The sequence below is a fragment of the Aptenodytes forsteri genome, unplaced genomic scaffold, assembly GCF_000699145.1.
Source record: "Aptenodytes forsteri isolate BGI_AS27 unplaced genomic scaffold, ASM69914v1 Scaffold84, whole genome shotgun sequence".
In the NCBI taxonomy this organism is placed as follows: Eukaryota; Metazoa; Chordata; class Aves; order Sphenisciformes; family Spheniscidae; genus Aptenodytes; species Aptenodytes forsteri.
Window position 1 is genome coordinate 999,934 of NW_008795492.1, and position 17,739 is coordinate 1,017,672.

Sequence of the window (17,739 nt, forward strand, 5' to 3'; positions counted from 1 at the left end):
AGTGATGGCGTTTGTCTTCCCAAGTCACCGTTACACATGATGGAGCCCTGCTTTCCTGGGGATGGCTGAACACCTGCCTGCCGATGGGAAGGAGTGAATGAATGCCTTGTTTTGCTTGCGTGCGCCGCTTTTGCTTTACCAATTAAACTGTCTTTATCTCAACCCACGAGTTTTCTCACTTCTACTCTTCCAGTTCTCTCCCCCATCCCACTGGGAGTGAGTGAGCGAGTGGCTGTGTGGTGCTTAGTTGCGGGCTGGGGTTAAACCACCGCACCTTGCTTCCCAGATATAGTGCTGTCATCACCCCCTTCCTGGTGCAAAAATCATGATTTCTAGCTAACACACTTACTAAAAAAAAAAAACCAAAACACTAAAAGGATTTAAGAGAAGATACAATGTTGCAAAGGAATCAGATGCAGCTAATGCTCACCTGACACGTGACTCAATACAGAAAAGAGATTAACCTTCCCAATCACAGCAGGACTCTGCCTGTATCTGCAGCCAGACACAGTCTAATCTCTCCTAGATGGAGGATTATAGAAGACAGAACCCATATTCTGAATGCACAAAAGTGCCATTTATTTTATTAGACATGAAATCTCTTGCAAGATAGACAGTTTTCTTTGTTGCAATGATACCATGCATGCCTGCCAAGCAAGAACTTCAGAGAGTTTAGGGTGATAAAATGAGAGATGAGATCAAAGTCTACTTTAAAAACATGTGATAAAAAGACTTCAGATTATTTTGACATAGACCAATAATCTGGGCAGGGAATGGGAGAACTGCAAATATATCCCCACTTATTAAGGTAATGTAGATAAACTGTAGCTTACATGAATCAACTGGACTAGAACAGGCTCCAGATTGCAAAACATTGACCTGGCTTCAACATAGAAACTCAGCTGTTGTTCAAAGTCACGGCCAAATGAAACCTATAAAAGACAAAAAAAACCCCCTAGATTTTACCACTGTAGGCCATTAACTTTAAGAAATATAAAACTGCATGCAGATAAACCACAGATATTCAAAAGTCAAAATCCCCATATATTGGTAAGAAAAAAACCCACCATTAACAGCAAAATAGCACCTGGAGAGTCTCTGTCCTTTTACCTGTCTGCTTTCCAATACTTAACCTTCAGGGAAACTTGAAAGTTTTGCTGGAGCTTTTTGTCCATACTCCACATGATCTTCTACTTTACAGATCAAGTATTTACCAAGAAAACAAAATTTAAATCCTAGATTTGTGAAGTGTTTTCAAAACTAGCAGAACTCTTGATTTTTTTATGGAAAAGGGACAAAGGCTTGGTATAGTTCATACTCAAAAAGCAAAACAAAAAAACCCCCAGAAAAACAGAAATAAGTCAGTGAATCTGTATTCAGATTCCTGTAATTTCTAGTTGCTAAAGGGCCTCTAAGAGAAATTAGTATTTTCCTAACTAGATATACCAATAAGAAAAGCAGGTTTTCCTTGAGTTTGGTTAATAAATAAATGCTTATATAGTATGGCAAAAGCCTGCAACCTTGCATGCTGGCAGGAAAGAAGAGAAGTCAAAAACAACCCTTGTGTGAGAACACCTTACTTCCAACCCTCAAGATTTTAAAAAACCAAGTGCTGTCAGCTGGAGTGTCTCAGCTGTCAATTAAAAGCCTAGCAAGAGAAACAGTCTCCAGGCAGTCTACATTTATGTACTCAAATGGAATTTTTTTCTAATAGAAGTAAAGGTTGCATTATTTATTATTTCTCAAGCCACATGCAAAAGAAGTTTTTACAGAATTAAAATAAAAATTACATTTAATTCATACAGTGCAAGATCAAAGGAACTGCACCAGAAAACAAAGGATTGCTTCTTACGTTACAGGCAACTGTCTTCGCCTTTCCTCTATTTGTGCAACTGCTGATTCTTGAGTCCTAGTCTCAAAAGAAAACCTCTCTAAAAATATAACATTTTCCACAAAAAAGCCTGACTGTAAGAATGACTGTTGCAGCTGCTTTTCCCTCCACACCTTAATGTGTGCTGGTTTAAAATTTATAACTAGTCATTTTGCTGCTATGGGATTTTTTTTTCCCCCTAAACCAAGACTATAAAGCCACATCAAATATTATTCAATGTGGGAAATCCTCCTAAAGGAAATTATACAATATTATACCGCATATAAAGCTTAATAAAGCAAAATTATATTAAAACATATTAAATAGCAAATTATTATAGCTGAAGAGAAAGCAACCATCTAGAGATAAATTCATAGAATTGCAACAAAGAACAAAGAGGACAAGTAGAGACAAAGCCTGTCAGCTCCGACTACATGAAAGAAAAGCCAAGCATCAAGAGTACCTGGTTAGAGAATAAAAAAAGCTTGAGAACATCTCCCTAAAACAACCTGACATCTCAAACACAGCAGACAAGAACAAAAGATTTTACTGGGATACGAGGGAGGGAAGGGTTAAAAACTAATTTAAAGACAAAACAACTGGAGTTTTTGTGGGGCTACTAATTTGATGATACAAATTATCTTATTTGTAAATTACGATACACAAAGATAAGAATAACATACAAGTTACATTTATTTTGTGTTTTTCAAAGCTGGTATTGGTTCCATTTAGAGCTGGGTAGTGGAACTTCATTCACATAAATCAGTGACCTCTCTGATGCTATAATAGGCAAGACTTTAATTGCTGTTTAACTTTTAAATACTTACCATGTTTTACACGAGATTTAAAAGACTAGCAGAAAATATGATTAAATAAACAACACGCGCACTTTAAACTCTCATATTGCATCATGTCAGCTTCAACACTGTATGATATTTCTTTCAACACATGCATACTTATTTCACTAAAGTACACCGGTTGGGGTTTTCAACAGTCTTTTGCGCAAGTCAGACACACAGTCTCTGATTCAGCTACATAGGCACCTGTTTCTCATGGGGATCTCATGAAAATCCAAGCTATAAGGTACACCCTAACAGTTGCACACAATTGTCACTCACCATTTTTATGAATCCATTTATCAAAGCTGCTAACATTCTTTTCTCATCCTCAAGTGTTAGTGCACTATAAGAGAAAATTTATATGGTAAATTTTAGAATATTGCTTATCTTATTTATCTGTAAAGGTTCAAATGATACATACTAGTTTATATAACGTTATGTCCACGCAAAATATTTATTGCACACTAAGACCACTAAGCTTGTAATTCTAGTTATAAAGCAATAAAACTAATTTTAATATGACTATCACCAAGTCAACCATGCACCAAACTAAATTCCAAATTTAAAAAAAACGTAAAAATTGCTAAGAGTGTCTTTAGATTTTACAGAAACTCAGATTTTGGCACGAGGAGAAGGAAGCTAAGCTCATGTTCTTTACTCTAGCAAGCAAATGGCTTTAATTTTGTATTAAAATGAGAACTTGAGTAGGAACTGATTATAAAAACCTAAAGAAATTAGTAAATCTATTCTTAGAAGAAAGTTATCCTATTTAAGGGGAAAAGCTTTTAAAATACACTTTGAATAGTATATGTAATAGTTAATGTATTTATTTTAGAAACAACATTAGTTTATTGTTTTGTTTGGGGTTTTGGTTTGGTGGGGTTTTTTTCTTTTTACTAACCCTGCCACATAATTTAAAAATAAATTAACATCACCTTGTTACAGTGCTGCCTTTTTGATGTTTTAGTAAGAACTGAACTAAACTGATACATAAAAAGAGTTTCAAGATTATCACAGATACCTATTCTATAGCAAGAGTCCAAATCTGGTTTTAAACAAATTTACATCACTTGAAGATCCAATAAGTCAAACCTGTTTCACTGAAAATGGATGAACAAAAAGTTAAATTACAATTAAAATACAATTTTATCCTTTTACTATTATATACTTGTCTCCAGCTTTGACCTTTAGTATATCAGTTACCAATTTCCTAGCTCAGACACCAGATGGGAAGAGAATAATAGTTCTATTATACAAATTCAGTAAAGGAGGAAAGAAAATCTCAGCATGATTAGCTCATTAGTGCATTGCCAATCAAAAGAGTCAACTGATGTGCTCTGAAAGGCTCTGAAGACTTGTAATGAGACCTCCGGGTCAGTTATAGATTTCCAGTTCAATTCTGAATCAGACCTCTACCAGTCTAAAGGCTGTTATCCTCCGAACAGCTGTTACGGGGGTCAGCGAGCCCTACACAATGGGTTGGGAGTTTCCTGAACCAGGATGTAAAAATAAATGCAGGAGTTACTTTAAGACAGCATTTACGATGATTCACCAATAAGAGATGACACAACAGAAGCAAGCTAACTATGTACACCATCTTATCTCAGCTAAAAGAACTGCTGGTTTAAGGGAGTTTAAGGATCCCAGTAAACTATCAAATTGTTTTGGCAAAACATCAGAGGAAGCACTAAATATGGATCGCCATAAACTGCTTAATTTTTTTCAATAAGCTGTTTTAGCTTCCATATATTGTTCTATTTAAGGGTTGAAGTGGCTTTTAGTGCAACATACAGCCAAATAAGGTGCTCTAACCCAAAATAAAGCACTCTAGCTGTATAAATTGGAATTACATGCCAAATCTGACTTCTTTATTGGCAATAAATCTTGCATTCATGGTATATCAAGGCTGAGAAAGTTACAAGTTCCTTTACAGTGTCTGCCATACTAAGACGCTCTGGGCTCAGAGTGCCAAAAGAAACTGTGCCCTTACAATTCTACTCAACCCAAAACAGAAGAAAAAAGGAGATCTTTGCTCTTAAGATCTAAAATTTGCAGCATTATGATTCTGGCTCCATTTTCAATCAGACACAGACCTCTGTGATTTTTGCAAGTTACCTAGAAACAACTCTTTTCCACATTGCACAATGCCTATTCAAACAGTGAGGGTGCAACAGGGCACCCAGGATCCCTAACAACCTCAGCACTCAAAGTCAAGGGGAAAAGAGGAGGATTTAGGGGAAAGACATAGATGATTCAAGAGCTTCTCCTCTGTTCTAGCTTTCCCTACTCAAGTTCCTAGAGATCTTCCAGGTGTCCTTTTAAAGATTTCACACCCCTTTGTAATGGCTGAAAAAAGTGGCCCAAAAAAAGGTGTAATTGAGTATGGCAATCTGTGCTTTAATAGCTACATATTCACTTAAATCTCAAAAATAGTTTATTATTCACTATAACTCAAGATTACATTGGTTTCACTCTCAAAAATATTTTTAAAAGATTGGATTGTTTAGTGTCTCTGCTTCACTAGAAAACTGCAAAACTTGCTACTTTCCTTTCAAAATTCTGCTTCAGTATTCAAAATAAAGCAGTAATTAAAGAGCAAATAGTACATGCTGCCACTTCACTGCACAGCTCTTCCCTCACCACTAACTGGATTCATGTCTTAATCCACTATGAAACAAACAGCCTCAAAAATGTGAAACTGTACACCAAGCAGCCAAACTTTGCATAAACGATAGTTATTAGTATGAGTAAAGTTAATCTTACTTCACAGAATCATGCATCGTCTTGCAGACATGCAGAAGAGCATTGAGTATAACAGGATCCTTTGTAGATTCCTGCTGATGCCTACAAAATGTTTTAGAAAAAGTGATGAAAAATCCTGCTCTGTCAAAATAAAAAACAATTAATAGAATAACACCCATTTAATGCATAATTCCAATCATCAGCATTGTATGACACTACAGAAGTTTTATATTCATTTTTTAACCAACAGAACTCCAAAGATCACATGGTTAATAGACGTACAATTCCAACAAATGCCAGTCAAGAAATACTATCTTAATACACGGAGCTTTACTGCCAAGCCACAGAATCTGACTCCTTAAGGGACACAACAAGCTAGACATGTGATACATTGAGGCAATCTAAGAACATCAAAACAAAGCAATCCTAGATCTACCAAGAAGTAATATAGTTTCTCAGCTACTGATGGACAGACAGGAAGGATAAATGTCACATTTAGGTACAGAGGCACACGTGCAGTGGAGCACCACTAAGATGATTAAGGGGCTGCCGCATCTCTCATACGAGCAAAGGCCAAGAGAGCTGGGACTGTTTAGCCTAGAGAGGAGAAGGCTTCGGGGGGCTTAGCAGTGTATATAAATACCTGAAGGGAAGGTGAAAAAGAAAAAAATGTTTGAAGGAACCTGTTAATTATTTGAAAAGGACTGTTTGACTTTTACAGTATTTGAAGATGAAGCCTCATCTTCTAAGTTCATTTTCAACTGTGGAAATACCCATTTTTCTACATAATGGAGCTTGTAACAAGAGACTGTCTCTCTTCCTCCATTATACCACGGTAACAGTTCTGTGCTGTCACATCAGCTGGAATACGAAATAAATTTCATAAACCAACTAAGGCAACATAAATTTAAAAAAGTTCAGAGAACAACTATTCTGTAAATTCACAGCAAGTCAGCATCAATATGATTACTTCAATTTCAGCTTTCTTTGTGAACAGTTAAACAGTCAATCAACAGATTAACAAAATTGACACATTTTCGTTTTTTTTCCCCATAGCCTGGAACACCTTCACAAGCTAAGTGGCCTATACACTGACTCATCTTCCCTAGCAACCTTTCAATACATTCCCCAGACCCTCCAGAGTGCATTTAATCTCAATATTCTCCACTTACTTAATAAAAGATTCCATAATGCACTTGCAAACCTCCACTCTCACACTTTCCTTCTGGAACATATCCAGAAATGGCAAGAATTTCTCCTGAAAGTACAAATACATAAACAAGTAAAATTAGGTATTATACAAACAACACGCTAAAACAGTAAGTATTTTGGATAAGTTTTATAATCATAGCTGCTTTAGTTAAAATTATTTTAATCTTTTTTGGAGACAGTAATTCATCTTGAAGTATGAAAGAGTGGAACAAATGGAAAAGCACCGATGGCTGAAAGGTGTATCAAGGTATTGATTGCAGAGATCCAGAATAAAACACAAAACACAGAACTGTTTGAATCAAATGTTGCAAATTTTTTAAAAGCAATCATATGCTTGAAACAGCTTTAGATCATGACAAATTCAGACATCTATGGGAACAAAAGGTAGGATATTAAAAACAATGAAAACAGGCCACATGCCAGCAACCATTTTGCATGTATCCAGGGCAACTTGAAGGTCCAAGACATTCAAATTTTCTTCAAAGATAAGGGTTTAGGTTGTTAAGGTACTGAAATACTTAGTTTCTGTACTATCTCAAGAATATAGCGTGGGTAAGTTTTTCAGAATTTTCTGAGCAATTTGTGAACAAGACTTGACTCCAAATCCACAAGGTCAGTCTTGAATTTCACTCTTCAACTGGTTTCAGTACTTTGACACCTGCTGTCTTTGTTCCTCTTTCTCTACCTCATATACAGTCTCTGACCTCTCTAAGTTTCACTTTGTTTCAATGCCAAACTTAAGCCCAACAACAGAGCTTATTAAGTATATATCGTAACATAGAAACAGCTATCAGCAATTACACGAACACACACAAATAAATGGTATTTTATCTTCCGTTGATTGTCATGTATGCCATAGTAACAAACAAACTTAGAGAATCTAACAGCCTAAGGAAAAAAAAGTATAGAAAACTAGAATTAGAATAACGAATATTTAAGTAGTAAGTAGCAGAGAGCTTCCAAAACGTTTCTGCACTTATCTACTTGATAAAAAGTCCTCTCACTATGCGAGCTTGCAAACAATCTAAATATCCGAGTCAGGTAAATTCTCTTGCAGAAACAGTGCAAAATAGTTCTTCCTAAAAATTTATTAAACAGAGTATCACTTACCACTGAAAAAAGCAGAGAGAAATCATAGATATAAGAAATAACTTTCTGAATAATTGACTGCAGCTAAAGGGGGGGGGGGAGAACGGGGGGGGGGGGAGAAAAAAAGAGGAAAATTATTGTAATACAAGTTAAATTAAGGCTATCCACACCAGAGATTATTCTTCTCTAGTTATTCATAGAAAACTGGGTTGGAAGACACTTCAAGCATTCATCAATGTAATTTCTTTCCCCAAAGCAGGATCAACCACAGCTATGCTGTTCCTAACAGATGTTTTTCCAACATGCTCCTCAGAATTCTCATGAACAGAGGCTGACCAGCCTGCCCAGGCTTTATTTGTTCTTTACTTTTTATAGTTAGGCAGATTTTTCCAATTTATAGTCTGCATGTTCTCCAGCTCTCTAGACTAAAAAAAACCCCAAATAAACAAACAAAAAAACCCAAACCAGTTTGTTAAATCTTCTTTTGTAGGCACTTTATCTACCCTCCAAGTAACCACAAAACCCACGTTCTAGAAGCTCTTCAACTAATCCCTATCTCACCTGGCATGCAGACTCAAGAACTGGACACGATAACTCACCGAACTCTTAACAATGCCAAGTAGACATGGATTATTTCATGGTTTACTTCTGTTTAAACAGCCTGCCATGATTGCTAATTTTCTTCAGCAGAACACCACTGTTGATGTAGGAGTTAACTATTGCTACTTCTAAATACATAAATCATTCTGGTTTAGCATTTCTCTGAACTGAAAGGTTGATGTGCAGGGAAAAAAGGAGGAACAAATCACAGCATTACACTGTTCCAAAAGGCTCCCCAAATTATAGCCAGTGTTTAAAAATAATTATTTTGTGGTAAGAGACATCAGTAATGTTTAAGACATTAATTTCATCTAAGAAAATGCACATCAGTTTTTTACAGATTCGGCAAAATAAATTCTTTACCTGTGGGTAAGCATCTTCAAATGCTCGATCAGGAGTCATGTGTTTGATAACATCAGCCAAAACTGTATTGACCTCTCGCTTCTGTGTAGTGAAAAATGAGTAATGAAATAGGCACATAAATCAAGTCACTAGAAACCAGTTGGGTAATTTATTTCCATTTGCCAAAGCATCAGCTTTCTACAGAGCTCTAGTTAAGCCAGGAACTTTAGCCATAGCTCCAGTAAATCCTTACTTGAACTGGTCCATCTGCCATTAAAATAAAAGGAAAAGAAATATGCAGTACTGGGGAATGGTGAAGGCTCCTTCAAAGCTGCATCTTTTGTCCCTATTCATCTTTCATGAAAGGAAATACATTTTTTCATTCACTACTGAAGTCCTGCACGCTTATACTGAATAGTCATAGCTTTTCCATTTTTAATACCAAACTGCTAATATAGCCACCTAGTCTGTATCAGAAAACCCTTCAAAGGAAACAAAGTAATTTTCACGTACCGTAAAATGTCTGCATGTATACTCCACCCACACTTCAGCACAGTTGATATAATCCTAGAAATACATGTCTTATGATTACCAATATTTACAGGAGATTAGGAGAAATACACTTGCAAAAATTACACTTAAAAGAATTAACTCCTGAGGTATGATTCATAGAAATCATAGAATCATAGAATCATTGAGGTTGGAAAAGACCTCTAAGATCATCGAGTCCAACCGTCAACCCAACACCACCATGCCCACTAAACCATGTCCCTAAGTGCCTCATCTACTCGTCTTTTAAATACCTCCAGGGATGGGGACTCCACCACTTCCCTGGGCAGCCTGGTCCAATGTTTCACCACTCTTTCAGTAAAGAAATTTTTCCTTACATCCATCCTGATTCATTCCAATCTGATTCATTCAGACCTAAAGATCTAGCACTAATGACAAACCTCAAAAGTTGCTTATGTAGAATTATGTTATACTTAAGTAGAGCTCAGAAAAGCAGGGATCATATAAAGATATTACCAGGTATCATATTTTTTGGCAACTGTGTGTATCTAGAAAAGGTAAACCATGTCATGCTAAGCATAAGCTTACTGAACAACTGGCTACAATTTTGCCCTAAACACAGAATCAGTAGTGAAACAGAATGGACAATAACTCACCTGTGGGTTCTTCAGCTTTGTTATAACCTTCCAGGCTTCATTTAATATTTGATGGCGATCATTTTCAGGAGGATCAGCCAATGCCAAGTTTAATCCCAAGGAGCGAAAGAGGAGATGCTGAAAGTTAATGAGAAATTTTAAATTAAAAACAGAAAATGCATGTCCGTCCAACGCTGCTCTAGCAGGTACACTGATCAGAAAGGTTTTTTGGATCAAACCACCTTTTATTTAAATGATGTGCAAGTTATGCAGGCAACTAAGAGTATAAAGAACTCTGTCAGACAACGAACAGGAATTGTAACAAATTACATACAAAAAGTTACCTTTGGGAATCCAGATTCATCACACTCTTTAATCATGCCAATGAAGTCCATAGATCTTGCAGCAATAAACTCTGCTCTGAATGCTGACATTACTGAATTCAACAGCAAAGCACTACAATGAACATAAAACAAATCAACACAGCTCAACATCAACTAAAATTTTGTTGTCCCTTTATTTACATTAATCGGAACTTCTTAGACTAACAACTGTCCAGCATCTATTCTAAATTTAAAAAAAGGGGATAAGGAAGAAAAAAGCCTCACAAATCAAGTTTGCATTGATGAGGAGTAATAGTGCATAAGCAAAACAAGAAAACATTAAGCCATCAGATAAGGAAAAGGTAACCCCACCTGTAGAATACTTGTTCCGCACAGGTTTTTTTGAAGCCATCATTTTACCAGAAGTTTACTAGAAAGATCAAGTAAACCAGGAGTAGCTGACACGTTTAGAAACTTACTCTCTCTTTTTAACCACAGTTCAGAAGTATACTTTGGCAGGGCAAATCTCTATTGAAGTTTTTCTCACTGAATTAAAATATATATGCATTATAAAAGTCAGATTTCTAGCAGCTGCATTGTTAGGATTAAAATAAATCCAGTCATTATCATACGATAACTGGCAACGACATTTATGATTAATCATTCAGACCCATATTTGTATTACTATCAAGCCAAAGTTACCAATGGAAGAGTAAACTCATTGCATTACTGTAAAACCCAGTTTACTGATACTATTATGCAAACATAAGAAACAAAATCCAGTATTATTCAAAAGGCAATTCCTTTGGGCAAACTCCGCCATGAGTTAGCACAGAAGCTGCCTCATAAAACACTGTGTCCTTCACTAGTCTGAAACAGACAGTTTGAATACAGGGCGGTTTACCTTAAGGGAAGTTCTATGGAGCGCTTAAAATAGCCCAGCATCCTCTGTGTTTCTGACTGAGCATTAGTGGTCACATCGCAATTTGACTAGAATTTGCATTTTATCATTAGACAAGTACTTCCAGTTCACTAGGTATATGCTTTGCAATACAGAGAAGCACGCTGCCACTTTTCACTTAGATGGTTGCAACGTAGTTCATGGAACGTACTGAGATTATCTGAAGATTTATATACTGATGCCTCTTGCTTTGTAATATTTTTACAGTCATGAGAAGACATAAAAACACAGAACTCCACTTTAAAAGAAAATTACCATGCTTTATAGATCATCTAAACCGGATTATTCAACTTCCCAATAAAAAAAAGACATGTCCCAAAAAAATTTCTTTGAAAAAAAAACCCCATTATACTCAACATTTTGTCCTTCCTTCAAAGAGCAGACACAAAGAAGAGGCACCTAGCTCATCTTTACAACAAGAAATGCTAAAAGGTGATTTAAAAATAAGTTCCACAAAACAAATCAACACCTATACAAAATAATTAATACAGCAGAGTATGTGCATTATTTTTACCCATATTATACACTCTGATACAATAGCATCTTCACATCATGTTTTTAAAATCACACTTTCCCCGCACTCCTTAGCTCAGTCACAGAATGCTAACGCTGGCATTCCTCATCTAAGTGATTAGCATATTTTAGTTCCTCAGCCACTGCAGAACTGGACTATGCAAAGCACATCAGAAAAAAATAGGCAGCTGAAAACTTTCACAGAACTCAGCTTACCTACCCAGTAAAATGAACTGAGATTAGCTCATCAGCAGGCCAAATTGCATTCACCCAGCTCAGAAAGTACATCCAAAACTTTCAGACCATCTTCCTGAACTACTCACTGAAGGTGATTAGTCTGCACACAGACTTCTAGGAGACATTTGGGATACTAATTTTAATGTTGAAAAAAAGCAGTCGCCTAAATATTACCATCTTCCAAAGGTGTCCGCTGCTTTACAACTTCCCTTGCAAAATGCATGTATGGGCTGACTGTAGCCAGTGGAGGCTAGGGGGAAGGAAGGGGAGGAAAACAGAGTAAAATGAAGCACAACCAGGAATCTGAGACATGGCTGATGGAGAACACATTACGAGTCCTAAACTTTGGCTTAGGAGCCAAAATGCAGCAACCAAGTTAAATTAATTAACTTTTGCTCTACAAGTGGTCTACCATATTTTAGAACTCATCTCTGGAAAATAGATGTTCATAATCATGATTTAGCAAGCTACTGGGAGAACAAAAGCTATACTATGCATCCAAAAAGTGTTTTCAAAAGGGAGAGAGAGAATTTTATTACAGGGACTCACGGGTACTCATTACAGACTTGTGTCTTCTACATTGTGCAATACTTACTTGTTCCCCAATTTTTTGCATCTCTCCATCATCTCAGTAAGCAGAACCTGGAAGAATTACTTATTAAAATTAGTGAGTAGAGACTCTGCAAATAAATTCCGCCTTAATTACTGTAGTGAAGTCTACTAAAAGCTGTTTTAATTACCTACCCACTACATTCCAATAATCCTGTCTTATCCTGTATTTACAACACAAGAAAACAATGGTGTAGTACAACATAAACCACACCTACTAGAATAGGTACAGTGGCATTTTAATCAAAAACACCATTTTATGGAAGTCAAATTTGCAATCCTTCAGCCATGCCATTTCTCAAAATAATTACTATTTGCCAGCCAGGTCAATTACCTCTGGCAGGAGAGGTGAAGATTACCAACTCTCTGCCACAGAATGCAAACCAGACTGACCGAGATTAAAATAGCCTGTTGACTGTGTTAGGCAATTACAAAGCTACAGCTTACTCAAATCATTTTTGTATCTGTATGACAGAAGAAACTAATGAATTCAGGAAATACAAGATTAAACTAGCTAAAGGACACAGCAAGACACAAACAGGAATACGGCCTATGAATTTAAAGTGGTCTAATTTGAGCTTTGTGGAAATGAACATTCTTCCTGTATAGAAGAGAGAAATAGGCAGTCGTATTAATACTTGCTTTCACACTCATGTAAGTACCGACTGAGGGGTTTTTTAATAGGCAAAATTAACTCTTCACCCCAACACTTCCTTTAATATCAAGCATTACCATGCTTACTTACTTCAGGAGCACGGTATGCAATACACTGTAAAATCCAGTCTATAGCAGGAGAATATAGAGTCAAATACAAAGGAATCTCCACACATTGTACTACCAGCTGATTCTGAACCGTATCCCCATGAATCTGTTGAAATAAAAGACATAAATATGTTGCTGTGAAAAGGTATTTAATAGGAGGTATAATAAACTGGACAAAGTTTGTATATGAATGGAAATGACAACAGGCAAGATCACAAAGATACACAGATATTCTGAAGCGTTCCTTGCACACTGGGTAAAAAAAATATCAAGCTCATAGCATATATTATTAAAGTATGGAAACATGCTGAATAGAGCAGTTTCAACTTATCAGAATGTATGTAAAATTTTCCATACTATATCTGGATACAGGAACATCCCTAAATCTAGATTTAAGAACTTCAAAGATTTTAAGAAAGTATGTGGTAGTTTGGTTAAGGAGCATATTTAAGTGATTTTGTGAATAAAAACCCTATTTGCTTACTTGTTTAAATGTTAGAAGAAAGTCAAAGAAATTTTTATTAAGGCTTTCTTTGAGTTGAGGTGCCACTTCCATCCCAACCTGTATTAAAAGATAGAGAAAGATTTTATCTGTATCTATCACCTACAATTCTCCTTCAACTGTAAGACAAAAATGCATTTTCCAGAGGAGTACACCTAGTCACACACATCAAATCAACAAACAGCATTGCATCACGTGCTTTTGACTGATTATTTCCTTGCTTACTATTATAGTCATGTCCACTAACAACTACCCTGAGGTAGTTACAGCTGTGTTTAAACATGGTTCTCCTAACATCAGCTCCAAGTATCTGTAAGTAGTGAGGAAATCAATGTCTACCCCAGTGCCTGCACCGCAACAGCCTATATTCATTGTATGCAGAGAGCCTACAGTGAAGAACATTTAAAAAGTCGGTCAAAGTTCAGAAATCGCTTAAAATCACGTGTGTTTATTCTGCGGACAGAATGAAGCAAGGATCCCAAAGGAAAATATTAATATATAGATAGATATAGATAAAATATTGATAAATAATACAAGGTGATGCACAAACACAAGGCCTATGTAGTTAAGCTGGAACTGCAAAGGAAACTAATCTGTACAGGACTGTTTTCAATAACAGATAAAAAATATCAGAAAATAAAAGTGTGGCATATTACTAAAGAAAAGAGAAAGATGCAGAAGTGAATGAGAAGTTAGTAACAGATCAGGCTTAAAACACACACAAACAAATCCATCTCAACAGCTTAAGGTTCCCCTCTTCAAACAAACCCAGGGTTCTGAGTTTTTGGGATCCCTGAGCATATGCAATTCTAGCTGACTTCATCACAAAGCAGAGGTACCTCGCACCGACCCAAGCCAGTCATCTATCACTTTTCTTTATATGTCATTTCCTTTCAAACCATTGGGCTAAAGAGAAATGCATCACCTTGCTGTGTAAAGATCTGGTTCTTTTGTTTCATGCAAGTGTTTATTCCCACATTTTACTATTCTGTGGCTTTAGACATCGTTGGTATCAATACTACAGGTTTCCTATTCAAGCATTTATATTTTTTAAAAATCTATTTTCATTATCTTCATTGTGAAAGTATTAATATAGTGTCAATAGCTGGAATACAGAAGATTAAATGCCTTCAAATCCAGTAAGTTTTCTTATTTTAAACAAAAGTCAGGATTTTAACAGCTAGTATTTTATTCCAAGAAAATTTTCACTATTTATTTCATATGATCATCTTTGTGGACAAAAAGGAACATGCTAAGCTATTCCTTACTACATAATTGCCATTATTATTACTAGGTTATTAGTCCTAACTGCTCTATCATTATGCATCTCTTTTAGCTGTATCAGGAGCAGTAAATGGTGGACTGCGCATACAAACTGTTTCCTAAAAAACCTTCAGAAACCTTGCACTATGTAGCAGGAATGATTAGGCTATGACAAAAATGCAGGAGTTATTGTATTTCAAGATTCAAATAAACTAAGCAGCTCATCTATCACAGTAAACCAGAGATTAGCAATTACTTGCAGATGCAGGAATTCATATGGACACCCCTGAACAGTATACCAAAAGCATACTGGACAGTTTATTCAAGCATAACAGATATATCAACACTGAACAAACTCATATTTCATAATGGCAGCTGATTTCATGCAAGTATTGCTAATTAGCAGCCCTACCATTTTTCAATTATAGTTGAGACCTTTGCCACTACTTCAAAAATGTATTCACAAATATTTTTCCACTATTGATGACTTTTTGAATCATTTTAGGGTCTCTTCTTGGGTAAGTTTATCTTGGCTGAGCTGTTAAGGTAACTGCAGGAGTAGTTGAGGGTAAGAACATAGCCACACTGCGCAGTCAGACAAAAATCCACTGTCTGAACACTTTTACCAAGTGGCTCCTCTGCCAAGGAGCTTGCCAGCCCTCTGCCTGCCACATACACTCTAGCAGTAGAAGGAGGAAGATAAACATAGGGAAAGTGCATATATATTAACTGTGAAAGCAGTGCCCAGCAATCAGACAACAGCATGTAGTCTCAAATTCCAAACTCTCCTTCCATTTAGGTCCCTAACATTTTGCTCCTCCGCCAAGGCTTCCCAGCCCTCTGCCTGCCACATACACTCTAGCAGTAGAAGGAGGAAGATAAACATAGGGAAAGTGCATATATATTAACTGTGAAAGCAGTGCCCAGCAATCAGACAACAGCATGTAGTCTCAAATTCCAAACTCTCCTTCCATTTAGGTCCCTAACATTTTGCTCTACCTGAAGATGAAAAACTGACATAAGCAGCACATAAAATTATTTTTACTTGTTATAAACACTGAAAGAAAGATTCCCCATTATTAAAACAAACCAGAAATTTTATTTTTTGGTTTGTTAGAAGGAAGAGACAGGCTGCTGACTACTTCAGATAAAAACAGTAGTTAAAAGAAATTTTCCTTTAGTGGCAGAGCTAGCTGCAGTAAATCTTTGATACAGATCTGAAGTGTTAAATGATAGCCTACCCTGCAAAGGTATGCTCTTGCATAGACTGCAACCAGTGGATCTCCAATTCCTCTAATCATAGACGTTAACCGTGGGAGACATTCCGAAATCCCCCTGTCAAGATTTTTCAGAAATGGAAATGAGATTTAACAATCGATAACAGAATTATATCACCTAAAGATAACTTCAGTAGCTGCCTTGTAGATTGACAATTGAGCATGAGTTATAGAAACACCTACCAAATAAGAAACACACTAGCAGAAAATTTTATTTCAGGAGTAAAATTTTATGTGTATAGTAACACATATCCTATATTCAAATTGCAGTATCTGCCATTAGGAGTAGTGCAGATAGCCAGGCTGGATGCTTGGCTTGTAAAAGACAAGCACAACTAAAAAACTCCTCTTCTAGTCTGGAGGAACAGCAGAGCTCTAGAAGGGCTGTAATTCAATGTGAAGAAAGCATCTGCTTAAAGCAGAACCGGCAGAACTCCTTGTATGTCTCATTTTCCCACAGGTCCTTTTTGACAGAGCTGTACTAGTGCCTGGAGATGAAGCCCATCAATTCCAGTAAAAGAACTGCTTTTTAGGGATAATGAAGTTGTCACTATAGTAGCAATTTGGCTTACAACACTCATTTCAAAATATAACTGAAAAAGGATGATTACATGTGAAGGAACATTTTCAGCTCAGCAACTGACACTGTTTGGCAACATATGAAGCTTATACCAAGATTTTCAATAGATAATGGTTCATTGCTCCTGAATTGTTTCCCCAACTCTGTCTCTAGCAATACAACACATCAATATTTTCCTTTCAGTTTTCTATCCCGTCTTTTTGCCACACTCCTCATCTCAACAATCTTGCTTCCCCTGCCACCATCTGAAGCCACTGGTTTTTAATTTGCAAACTCGTGATGTCACAATTATACATATATTCCAAAACTGCAAGCACTACTGCATTCCAAATTGTACCACAGTTCACCCTGAATTTATTCCATGGCAGTCTCACTAAAAACTCCAAAACCTCTCAGTACTGCTTCTTCTCAGATCTATTGAGACCCTATCCACCATTAATCACAGAACTTGTGTGCTTAACTCCTTAAATTAGTTTATAAGCCCACCCATTCGCTTCTTTCCCACACTTAACATTTACTCTTACGTTTTGGATAAGAACTTATTGCACTTCAGTATTGCTGCTTCCACGTAACTAAAATGAAGCCAAGTTAAGGAACAAAACTAAGATGCATGCCATTTAAAAACATGAAAACAAACTTATATACCGAATACATATTGGACGAACTATTTCAAGGCCTTCTGTAATTAATTTCACTACACTTTTTTCATTTTTACGATTTATCTACAAGATTTTGTTTCCAAAGTTTTCACACATCAACTCTGCTTTATCACTGCCACGCTGCTCATAGCAAATAATTCAGCATTCAGTTTACTATGAAACATGACTCAAAATTTAATTCAAAACATACAGCCTGAAACAAACAAAACAAAGT

At 36.4% G+C, this 17,739-nt stretch overlaps 1 protein-coding gene across 1 annotated transcript in view; it reads right to left on the reverse strand.

Annotated features, from left to right (window-relative positions):
• CUNH16orf62 (chromosome unknown C16orf62 homolog) overlaps nucleotides 1–17,739 on the reverse strand; it is a 56,929-nt gene that overhangs the window by 25,631 nt on the left and 13,559 nt on the right. Inside the window, exons 11-24 of the mRNA XM_009281624.2 lie at nucleotides 17,391–17,438; nucleotides 16,251–16,344; nucleotides 13,729–13,806; nucleotides 13,228–13,350; nucleotides 12,469–12,515; nucleotides 10,184–10,295; nucleotides 9,861–9,977; nucleotides 9,208–9,261; nucleotides 8,716–8,796; nucleotides 7,774–7,836; nucleotides 6,624–6,709; nucleotides 5,473–5,553; nucleotides 2,989–3,052; nucleotides 834–932 (exon numbers count right to left, since the gene is read on the reverse strand). Coding sequence (XP_009279899.2) covers nucleotides 834–932; nucleotides 2,989–3,052; nucleotides 5,473–5,553; nucleotides 6,624–6,709; nucleotides 7,774–7,836; nucleotides 8,716–8,796; nucleotides 9,208–9,261; nucleotides 9,861–9,977; nucleotides 10,184–10,295; nucleotides 12,469–12,515; nucleotides 13,228–13,350; nucleotides 13,729–13,806; nucleotides 16,251–16,344; nucleotides 17,391–17,438 — 1,147 coding nt within the window. The remainder of the gene's footprint in view (nucleotides 1–833; nucleotides 933–2,988; nucleotides 3,053–5,472; nucleotides 5,554–6,623; nucleotides 6,710–7,773; nucleotides 7,837–8,715; nucleotides 8,797–9,207; nucleotides 9,262–9,860; nucleotides 9,978–10,183; nucleotides 10,296–12,468; nucleotides 12,516–13,227; nucleotides 13,351–13,728; nucleotides 13,807–16,250; nucleotides 16,345–17,390; nucleotides 17,439–17,739) is intronic.